This window comes from Tupaia chinensis, unplaced genomic scaffold, assembly GCF_000334495.1.
Source record: "Tupaia chinensis unplaced genomic scaffold, TupChi_1.0 Scaffold143978_1, whole genome shotgun sequence".
NCBI lineage: Eukaryota > Metazoa > Chordata > Mammalia > Scandentia > Tupaiidae > Tupaia > Tupaia belangeri.
In genome coordinates this window covers 229,866-241,965 of record NW_006203829.1, presented here as the reverse complement: position 1 = coordinate 241,965, position 12,100 = coordinate 229,866, and the positions used below count along the sequence as shown (strand labels likewise).

The 12,100-nt window shown below is 41.4% G+C and overlaps 1 protein-coding gene across 1 annotated transcript in view; it reads right to left on the bottom strand.

Moving 5' to 3' along the window:
• Positions 1 to 257: 257 nt before the first annotated feature.
• The window catches only part of SHROOM4 (shroom family member 4), a gene marked incomplete at its 5' end in the record, with an annotated part of 157,321 nt that continues 145,478 nt past the window's right edge, over positions 258 to 12,100 (bottom strand). The window contains 3 exon segments of the mRNA XM_014583015.2: positions 258 to 1,372; positions 2,343 to 2,612; positions 6,915 to 7,095. Coding sequence (XP_014438501.1) covers positions 1,103 to 1,372; positions 2,343 to 2,612; positions 6,915 to 7,095 — 721 coding nt within the window.

The following is a 12,100-nucleotide window of genomic DNA, read 5'->3' as shown; positions in this document are numbered from 1 at the left end:
ATTGTCAAGATATTTCTTTGGCTTAAAAAATAAGAAAATAAAAGTAATACCTGCTCAGGAATGCTAAGTTTATAGTCACCCAGACTTCCAGGGAAACACAGGAACACATCACTATAGGAAGGCTTTGAGTTCAAGACGAGGATTTCATTCTTAGATAGTTACAGGTAGGTGGGAAAAATTCAATGTCTTTGCACTTCCTTACCTAGCCATCAGGCTGATATGCAGCAAATGCTTTCATCTGGGCTAACTCTTCCCTGTACAGCCTCCCTCTTCCCACCTTATTAGTTTAAAAAAGAATTTAAAAAATCAAAACATAAAAATAAATAAAATCAAAAGGCCATTTAAAATATAACAATAAGAATCCCCTCCTTCCAGCAAAATCCTGTTTTAGTAGAGCTATTAATGGCCCATAGTGTACTTATAATCCCCAGTATGGAAAGGGCTAGGTGAAATAGGAGTTGGTAGGCCCAAAGTCTTAGGACATGAGGAAGGCTACACTAGACAGGGATGAGAGAAGGCCTCTCTGCCCACAACTAGCTGCTGGGAATGTAGGGTGAAGCCAGTTTGTTTAAACCTGGCTCCTTCCTGAGGAGCAATTGGGGATACCCAACCTTTGCTTTCTTAAGTGCAATTCCTCCTTCTGCACTGCCCACTGCAAAGTTTAGGTGAGGTCCTAATTGGTGGTAGGTAGAGACTCTCAAGGCAGCCATCTCTGTGGGAAATGACTGGACCATGAGCCTTGGGGCACAGTAGAGCTGCACAAGCAGCTTCTTTCTGAGTCTTAGTGGCTATGGTGTGGGTAGGTGGTGAAGATATGATGTCTTTGGTATCCTAGTACAAAGAAGAATGAAGGCGCTTTGGGGGTTCTGTGTGCAGTGAGTGCTTGCCCATGCAAACTGTGGGAAGGAGAATGGATGTGTGATTGCGCCTTGCTGCAGTTCCCTAGTGTAGATGCTTGGGGCCTTCTGAAGATATCCTAGCTGGTAGAAACCACTGCTAAGGAAGGGGCACATTGCTAACATTGCTATGTACATGCTAATGAAGTTTGAAAGTACTTCCCACTGTGGCTGGGCAGTTATGCTATGGCAGACTGCTGATAGAATTAGAAATTGCTGGGGCCTAGGAGTAGGCTCTCCCTAAGACATTTGAGCTGTTCTTCCCCAAGCTTGATCTTCTCCTCCAGCTCTCGCTGTTCAATGATAAGAGCAGATTTCATCTTGACAAAGTGCTGGTAATCTTGGAGCTGGTCCTGCGGCAGGTAACGGGAGACCATGCCAAACACCAACTTCTCCCTGCGGTCCACATGTTCCTTCAGCTCCTTGGCATCGGCTAATTGTCCCGTCAGCTGCTGCTTCTTCTCTATCAACACCAACTAGTGAAGCAAAGGATCAATTAAGGGCTATAATTACCAGGCATCTGCCTATTGGGGTAGCCTATCAGTGCTCCACCAGGATGCTGGCACAAAGCAGATCTCCATTCTGCTAATTGATCACCCTTGATTTCCTGCCTTAAAGTCCACTGCCATGCAAAATCCTGTCTTTACTGTAGGAGGAGAATAAATACAACAGCAATTCTTGACAGGGGGATGAGTAATCACCTCTTTCTATCTCTAAGGCAGTCTTTAAGCTGTGGCCCACCACTGGGTTTGAGGTTGGGGAAGGCTCTGATAAAGGGAACCTGTGTACCTTCCATCTCATGAACAATCATCACTGTGGCAGTGCGTGCTATATAGTATCTTTGTGTGAGTGGCCATATGTGCATGTATGTGTCCATGTGTATTTACACATGCATACATGTCTGTGTGGATCCAGAGTGGTATACAAAGCCACTTATACAGGGAAAGGGAATTATTTTGGCTCAGGAATGTACATGGAGTGTCCCAACTTCTGCAAATGATAGCATCCCAATCTCAACTACTTAATGAGACTTTTCTTTTTAACTATAGAGAGTTAGACAAAATGGCTACTGCTACCGGTAGCAGTTGGATTCCATTGGAAACTTAGCACTGATTCAGTATTTCCCCTATTCCAGGTCCTGTTTTAATTAATTAACATTGATTATCTAATTTAATTCTCACAAAACCTCCACAATAGTACGATCTCCCCATCTTATAGATAAAGCAATTGAGACGGATTGAGGTCAAGTAAACTGCCCACAGTTGCACAGCTAATAAGGGGGGGAGGGCCAGAATTTCAGGGTACTTAGAAGCCTGTATTTATGCTCTTTTAGCACTATGCTGTACTGCCTTCTATGATAGTCAAACTTGAAAGAGAGAGCCCTGAGAAGAAACAGAAACAGATGACATTTCCATCCAGCCATACCCCAGACACCCCCTACTTTACCTTTTCCTGGTTGGCTTCTGAATCAATGCTGTTGAGAGCATTCTCCACCCGGGCCAATCGTCCAGAGAGTGACAGCAACAGGTTGACCACTTTATCCAGGTCCCCAATAAACAAGCGATATTTTTCAAACTCATTGGATTTGCACATGGCTTTTAAGTTGGCCTCCACCTCTTCCCCAAGGGCAGAATTGGCATTGATGTCCTCTTGCAGCCCTCGCTGGGCCTCCCGCAGGACAGTAAGCTTTCTTCCAATACTTTCAATAAGCTGCATCTAGGGTAGTTAAACAGGAGGAGATAAAGGATGAGAATGGGGACCAAGAGCAACTGACCTGTGTCTATGCTTTGGGATCCTTATAACAAATGAGGAGTTCTTCCCTAGTCACTGGAAACAAAGGAAATCTGACCAAGTAGTGAGTAATTCCAGTTTTCTGGGACAGCACCTTCTCTTCCCATCTGGTAGGGAGCTCCATGTTACTACCTAATTTCTTGGTATTAGATAAGTGGTACACATGGGCTTAGCCTCATTTGCTAAATGCAACTTAAATACTTGCTGAGACTGTTTAATTAATAGGAACTAGAATACTTCCGTTGTAAAATCATGTCATGAACTATTTGCCTATTGGTTCATTCATTCTCTTTCAATCCATTTAAGTATCCCTAATGTTCATGACACTGCTAGATTCGTGCCCCCTCAGCTTGGGCTTTTGAGGCCTTTTGGATAGGAGTGTGAGTTCTGGAGTCACAATGACTCGGTTTAACTTCTGGCTCTGCCACTTCCTACTGTACTAGGGTGACTTGACATTATGGAAATTTATCTTATCTGTAAAATGTGGATAACTGCAGTACTCACTGCACTAGATCACAATAAGGATCCTGTGAGAGGGTGCATACAAAGGGCTTGGCACAAAATAAGCTTTCGATAAAAGCTAGGCTGTTATTATTATTATTACAATTCAGTCTGTCCCCCACCCTACCACTTTCCCATCTAAGTACTAACTAGGCCCAATCCTGCTTAGCTTCTGAAATGAGATGAGATCAGGATTGTTTAGAGTAATATGGCCATAGATCCTACCCTACCATTCTAATTATCATTCCTCAGAATCTTTAAAGATTAGCTCCTGGGAACCAGCAGTTAGCATAATGGCTATGTCACTGGATTCCCACATAGTTGACCGTGGTTCGTGTCCCAGACCCGGTGGCTTAAAACTCACGCTGGGCGCGTGTGCGTGCGTGCCCAAGATCCCGAGAGGAGAATGGAGGAGAAGGGATTGTGGCATGACCATCCCCCCTGGGGGGTGATTTCTCGCTTTCTGTCTCTATGTCTCTCTCTGTCTGGTGAGCACACGCGTCCTATAGCGAAAACCTCTAAAAAAAAAAAATTAGCTCCTCACTCTTCTGTGTTCCCAATGCTTTTCTTGTACTCCTGAGTTGTTTATACAACTCCCTTGCTCTTTATCTCTTTCTTCACTTGGACCATTTCAGCTTTGTGACCACCCTACCTACAGGAAATTCTCCCCATAGGTCTTCTCTAAATGATCTCTTTCTTTTCTGAGCTCTCAGGTCCTGAGCTCTCTTAGGATTTGAGTCCTATAGTATAATTGGAAGTTGTTCACTTTCTGTTTCATGCATTTGAGTCTAATCCCTTGCCTACTATTGACTGTAAATTTCTCAAGGGAATTACTGCCTGTGTCTTCTGATTTGTCTCTCCTATAGGTGTAACAAGTTCTGGGGTTATACTTTCAGAATGGTAATGTGGTAGAGTGGAGTCATGGAGTCAGAGATAACCTGGATTCAATTCTATCCCCTCTAAAATGTGTGACCTTCAGCAAGATATCAAATCATACTAAGATGTCTCTTTCCTTATCTGTAAAGTGAAGAAACATCCCCGGACCCTACCTCTACCCCAGTGTTATTGTGATATTTAAATTAGATCAAAGAACTGAAATAGTATTTTGTCTGGCACAGTATGTGCTCAATGTATGTTTACTGATAACTATTATTGTTACTATTATTATATTACTGTAAGGTATTTTAAACCATCTGAGCAGCTAGCTGCAAGGTTCCAACAAGAATGGAGCCATCTCAGGTAGCACACAGCCTTTACATCCAGTACTATGCTTCAGTGATGTTTATTATAATTTTGGTCCACACACTCTGGAACCATAGGCTTGTAGTTTTCTAGAATATGTTTCTTACTAGTTTATTTAGAGATTATCAAGGTAACCAAGACTAAGAGAGCCTCCTCTAGGATCCAGGGCCTGTCTATTGTCACATTTTAGAGCTGTCGATAAGTCAGGTCTTAAAGTATAATAGGTTTTTTTTTTTTTTGAGAGTTTTTGTTTGTTTGTTTGTTTTATTTTGTTTTTTGTTTGTTTGTTTGTTTTTTGCTATAGGGCACGTGTGCTCGCCAGAAAGACAGAGAGAGACAGAAAGCGAGAGATCACTTTCCAGGAAGGATGGCCATACCACAACCCTTCTCCTCCATTCTCCTCTCGGGATCTTGGGCACACATGCACATGTGCCTGGCATGAGTTTAAGCCACTGGTTCTGAGACTCCAACCATGGACTACATGGAAGTCCAGCAACATAGCCATTATGCCAACTGCTGGTCCCAAGTATAACAGGTTTTAATTTGAGAAAATTCCAAAAACCATTGAGAGTTGGGGATCAGTGATATGAATGAAGCAACACAATTAGATGCCAAAAGGCTCCCAGTTATATTCCCATCCTCTACTATTATAAACAAAACTCACTGTCTAGGGACAAGGGATTGTTAAGAACCATATGATCCATTTGAAAAAAATCATCTCTCACTCCAGCTTTCAGGCTCTAGGGATGAATGGAAGAATAAAAGTGGAGAGAGCCCTTTGTTTCTTGTCACCTGGGCTCTACAACCTGAATCTCAACCCTGTGAAAAGTGTAGTAATAGAGCTGTGAAGTCATCACAAATCCAACCAGAGCTGATTTGTGTTTTGCTGTGCTGTGATGTTGCAAAATTGTTGACCTTCCTTACCTTTCTTCCTCATAGACAAAAATGATCTTAGGCCATCCACAATCACTTCAAATCACTCTTTGTTTTGTGCTTTGCCATTCCTGATCATCTTTCTCTTTTCTTGATCAGACTTATATTATATTTGATCCTGTAGAGGCCAGGCTCTGAGTTAGTTAGGAGCAGCCCTGTCATGCCCAGGGGATAAGGGATCCAAGGAAATAGGCATTGGATCACTACAGCTTTGACACCACTATGCTTCTAATTCTTTCCCTGACATTTTGCTCCAGATGGGAAATTGGAGGGAGGGCTCTTGCAAATGGTCCTGTACTTTTCTATAGGTCATGTCCTCAAAGAAATACAGGCAGAAGAGTAATTTACCTTGCATTCAGATGCCCATAAAGTAGGTAATTGGCCCTTTAAGGTTGCCATGGCAATAATATTTGCTTATGAAATAAAATGGGTAAGTGCAGGGAAAGCAAAGTGATTCCAAGAATTTGACTAGAAAACCAGGCTAGTGGTACTTAAAGGAAGAAAAGGAGGCTTTGGAACAACTTCATCATCTCCATTTATCTATTTTGTATTTTTAAGAAATAACTGATCATCTTTGCAAATAAATACTAAAGTTTGCAAACAATATAATTTCTCCTTATTTTCCTTAGTTTGTTCTCTCTCCCATAAAGTCACCCAGAGAATAAAAATCAATGACACTACCATTGGTTAGAGTTCACTGGCAGAAACTCTGATGTATCCTGAGTAGTGAGTTACTTACAAGGCTGGTTTAATACAGAGATAATAGGGTAGGGTAGAAATTTAGACAGTCTTTTATGGTTCCACACTGATGGAAAGTGGATGAATATGGAAGGTTTGTTGCTGAGTGAAGCAAGTCAGGCTATGAAAGAGATACACATTGCATGTTTCCACTTAACATATACCGACTGTCCGCACTCTATGGTAGAGACTGAAAGACTGGAAAACATAAAAGTATTAAAAATTGTAATGGACACTAGAAACAAAGTGGAAAGAGAGTGTAGGAGGGGAAGAGTGTAGGAAATTTGGGGGGTGGAAATGGAGAGGTAAGATACTTGTGGGACACAGACAAGATTCATTATCTGTTGACAAAGATGTGTATGGTGGTCTCAACTGGGCTGGACTGAGGTGTATATCATGCTGAGTAAAGTCTCTTCACAATCTAAATAATGTATAGCGATTTAATGTATGAATAATAATAATAAAATAAAGAAATAAAGAAAAAAATTCAGACAGTCTTGACTTCAATTTTGTATCTACCATTTAGTCTAATTCCTAGGCAAATGTATCCCCTCAACTGGTAAAAAAGGCATAGTACTATATACCTTGTAGGCTTATTGTAAAGATAAGGGATGATGATTACTAGTACTATTACTATTGACTGGATGAAAATGAGACTGGAGTTGGATCTGTGAAACACTCTTGGAACCTGTTTGATTTCCATACTGAAAATACAGAGATGCAAGACAATCTAGAGAGTGTAGTGCCAGTCACTTTCTAGACACATTCACGCTAAATGCTGAAAATCTCTAGGGCATACCAAAAAAAATTCACCTTTTTTTGAGCCAGTTCATGGTCAACATCCTCCTCTCCCAGGCCAATCTCTGCCATCTCAGGTTGATTTTTCAATTTGTTCAGCAGCTCTGCCTTGGCCACAGAAATATTGTAATAAGCTGAGTAAGAGGTAGGAATCCCTGGGACCTCCGGAGGAGGTGAGAAATGCAGAAACTCTTGTCTGTGGAAACAAAGAATGACCATTTAAACACCTTTGTTGTGAGGTTACTGACCTTTTTGCTTAATTTCTCTATCTATAAAATGGGATTCTGCCTCACCAAGGACTTGAACAAAAAACAAAAACAAAAACAAAACCAGAAGGGACTGTTCAAATGTAAGCAGGTTACATAAAGGCTATCTAGAAACCAAGTAAAGGAAAACTTTAAGAGATCTGAAGAATATTTCCATTCCATGTCTCTTACTTCAGCAGCTATGGACATTTATTTAGAGATAATTCAATTTGGTCATGAATAACTGATTAAAATTCGGAAATCTGGCAGGTCCTGAAAGTTCTGGGTTTCTGATCATCTGTGCTTTCTTGTGGTTCATGGCTCTAATATATGGCTTCCAAAGTAGGGGCTAAGTGGTAGGGAAGTATCTGAGACCTTAGATATTATCTTCCAAGCCTGTTAACCTCCTTTCTACTCAATCCCAGATCCCTACCCAAAAGGACTCTATCTAATCTGCTTGCTTACAAAGGTACGCTGGGCCTTTCCTGAACACTGTCACCACGTCTTCTTTCTTTCTTTCTTTCTTTCTTTCTTTCTTTCTTTCTTTCTTTCTTTCTTTCTTTCTTTCTTTCTTTCTTCTTTTTTGAGAGGTTTTTGCTATAGGGTGCGTGTGCTCGCCAGAGAGAGACAGAGAGACAGAAAGTGAGAAATCATCCCCCATGGGGGATGGCCATGATGCAATCCCTTCTCCATTCTCCTCTTGGGATCTTGGGCATGCACGCACCTGGCGTGAGTTTAAGCCACCGGGTCCGGGACTCGAACTGTGGTTGACTACATGGGAGTCCAGCAACATAGCCATTATGCCAACAGCTGGTCCCACCATATCTTCTTTCTTTATGCCACTCCTGCTTGAAATGGCCCTCCTACTACAGCTCTCCCACAGTAAAGAGGTCACCCATATGACCAGAGACATGGTCCATGTTGGAGGCTTGCATTAGCACAATGGCCAGAAACTTGTCACGGTCCTCCACATTGCTTATGAGTTCTTCTAAGATTTCCTGCTCTATGGCAGGCCTTAGGCCCAGAAGAAATACCATTTTTCCACTTCTGGCATATCCCCAGTAGCCCCAGCCTTCTCCATGGTTGTAGAATTAAATGGGGAAAAAACGGAACCAGTGGCACCCAAGAGCTTGAAGAATGTAGCAGCAGACCCTACTATCTTGGGTTCATGGAAGCCTGGGGGGCTGAGGTGTTGCTTCTCAGAGCCCAAGACCATGAAAGAGAATTTCTTCTCAGGAAAAAAGTAGCTCTGGCTCCATGCTGGCTTGGGTTTGGACTCTTCTGCCATCAAGGCTTCTGATCTGGTATGAGGAAGGAGGTAAAAAGAAATGCTCCAATGTCAGGTTTCAGTGATGAGGGGAAAATTTCCACCCATGATTTATGTAGGGGAGAGGGCCATCCCTTCTATATTCTCATTGCCTAACAGCTGCCCCCCTTCTCCACCTGTCTATGTCACTGTCCCTTTACTAACCTATAGCTGTTTGAAAGAAAAAAAATAGGAGAAACTCATTAGTAATTTTTGTAGCTATTTGCAGCTCATAGATAAAGGTCAGAAATAATGGTTACAAGGCTCCACAGCTATTTACTGATTCATGCTAGGCTGTCTTCTAATTCACCACACAAAAGAAACTTAGGCATGCCAATTCCTCATCCTAGGTAAATTAATTTTACACGGAGGTTTTCAAGCTTATAACATTGATAAAGAAAAAAATACTAGCTAATATTCACACAGTACTTATCATGACCCAGAAACTGTCCTAAGACAGATACACATGTGCATGCATGCACGTACACACACACATACAGGTATACACATGTGGAAACTTCAAAAAGTTTGTGGCAAATGAAATTATGGTATGATTTTATTTTGGTGCAAAAATCTGAAATCTATGCATTTTTTTTTTGTTTTGGAGAGGTTTTTGCTTACAGGGCACATACACTCGCCAGAAAGACAGAGAGACAGAAAGCAAGAAATCACCCCCAGGGGGGATGGCCACGCCGCAATCCCTTCTCCTCCATTCTCCTTGGAATCTTGGGCATGCATGCACATGTACCCAGCATGAATTTAAGCCACTGGGTCCGGGACTCAAACCATGGTCAACTACATGGGAGTTCAGCGACATAGCCATTAAACTAACTCATGGTCCCTATGCATTTTTTTTTAATAATATGCATTTCTTGTAAACTTTTTGAGGATTCTTTGTATATGTATATAGATATATAATTGAATGCTTACAGCATCATATGAATTGCCCAAGGTCACCAGCCAGTAAGTGGCAGATATGTGATTTATACCTGGGCAATCTGCCTCTGTGTGGGTGTTTGTGTGTGTGTGTGTGTGTGTGTGTGTTTTGTTTCTTTTTTGTTTGTTTTGTTTTGTTTATTTGTTTGTTTGCTTTTGAGAGAGAGATTTTTACTCTAGGGCTTGTGTGCTGGCCAGAGAGACAGGAAGTGAGAAATCACCTGCTGGTGGTGGGGTGGGTGGCCACACAACAGTCCGTGCTTCACAACAGTCCCTTTTTCTCCATTCTCCTCTGGGGATTTTGGGCATGCATGCACACAGTCTCTGTGTAAGTTTTAAGCAACCAGGTCCTAGATAAGAAACCTGGTTGACTACATAGGAGTCCAGTGATGTTAACCATTATGCCATCTGTGGTCCCAAGAATCTGTGCTTTTAGCCATTATGCTGTACTGCCAAAGGGGCAGCTGGACATCATATAAAACCTTGCACATAAGGAATTCTCTGGCTCTATGCCTAAATATATGCAGAGAAGAGAAAGCATTCTAAAGGAAATATCAAGGCATTAACTTAGGTAATTCCTACTTATAAGAAAAATATTTAGGGCATATGTGAAAGTTCTGAGTCAGAAAGTGTTGTAAAGAAGAAAGAAAAGATATGCTAATTAGAGCCTCAGTTGCCCAGCAAACACAGCCCTGTATCATATTATAGTATATCGTATTAGGCACTGTGCTCTTGGACTCCTTTCCTCATCATCTGCATTAACAGGAAAGGGGTTACTGGAGATCTATGAGCACATAATCAGAATTTTATAATGAAATTGAAGCAAAATTCGGGTGCCCACAGCTGAGAAAAAGATGGAGAGAGCTTGTGTGTGTGCATGTATGGGGGAGAGAGAGAGAGAGAGAGAAGTTGCTCCCCAGGGAGATAGCCACATCACAACCCCTTCTCCTTTACTCTTCTCTTGGGATTTTGGGCATGCATGCACAGGTGCCTGGCATGATTTTCAAGCTGCCAGGTCTGAGACTGGAACCATGCAGTTGGCCATGTGAGATCCTGCACTTTAACTTCCATGCCATCTGCTGGCCCACTATATTTGAATCAGTTCTTAGACTCAATCAGTAATTGATAATTTCACTAACCTGCATCTATAAGTAGCCCAGGACTTTTAAACTAGTAGAATATAGGTTAAAGACCTACTACTGTTTAACGTGGCTGAAATTAGGATGTGTTTGTTTGCATTTTAGATTCAAAATATTACACATCTACTTGCCCCTAATACTTTCTTTCTTACAAAATCTTAAAATCACATTCAGGTAGTAAGCTGTACCCTACGAGGGTCTGGAATAAAACCTCCTTCAGGAGTCCATAGATCCTAGGATGAGGTAGCAGGCACAGTGAGCCAGACTATCAGGGTTCTGAATATCTACAATCTCATGATAAAGTTACTTTTCTTCCTGGCCTTCATATGAAAAATGGAAGAGACTAGTGGTAACTGTTTCACAGACTTGTTGTGGAGATTAAATCGACCAATAAACAAAAGTGCTTAGAACAATGTAAGTAAGCAAAAAATGTTAGCAATCTTGGGGATGATGCTATTTCTTCAGTCTCCATCACTCAAAGACACATTTTGTCATTGATTTTTTCAGCCACAAGCCAGGGCTGTGTGCAAACACACGTATTCCCTTGCATCGCATAGTCATTTAAAAAAATCTATGGCACAAGTTACAAGATCTCTAGTAATAGCAATTTCCTTTTCTCTAGCCAAGGTGCCAAGGAGAGTGGAGGTACATAAAGGAGAATGGACCAGGGCAGGGCTTGTAACTGCTATCTCTGAGACACTGCCCTATAGAAGAAAAGGGTGTCTTGTGATGACCTGTACTACTGGAAGAATTAGATCTTTGTGAGATAGGCTGCCTAGGAAGGCAAAAGAAGCATAGATTTTAGAGCTGAACAAATCTGGCTATAAATTTTTGCTGTGTACTCTGACTTTATTAGTATTTTATTTTGTTAAGCTTTAGTTTCTTCATCTATCAAACTGGGAAATGAATGGCCAATAGGGCTATTGGGAAGATTAAATGAAAGAACAGATATGGAATGCCTAGCAGTGTCTGGCACATAGTGAATGCTTAATAAATGTTCATGGTTATGCTAATGAATATAACATCAGCCTAGGTGATCATATGATCATTGATCATATACAAGTCTAACAATGCAAGAAATAACGTTTTTGGTAGATCATATTCTTTGTTAAAATTTTTTCTTTGCTAGGAAGAAGACTCCTCCATTGCTGCTGAGAACTAGTCATTTCAGGGAAAAAAGAGAAATGAAGATTTTCTACTGATAATTCAGTCTTCTGCCCCCAAACTGAAGTGGAGAGGCAAGGGAGACTTCAGATGATTCCTCCATTGCTGCTGAGAACTAGTTATTTCAGGGAAAGAAGAGAAATGAAGATTTTCTACTGATAATTCAGCCTCAAGCCCCTAAACTCAAGTGGCACGGAGCCCCTGTAGCCTTCTCTCTGTCTCTGTCTGTCTCTCTCTGCCTCTCTGTCTTTTCTTTTCTTTTCTTTTTTTTTGTAAGTTTTCCTTTTTAAAAAAAATTTTAAGGTAGTCTCTTGGCTTTCAGATCCTCCTCTATCTTACTAATAATCCCATTTCCCCCTCCCCTCTAGGTGAGGCAAGGGGCTGTCCTTCAGAAGAAGACTCCTTCATTCC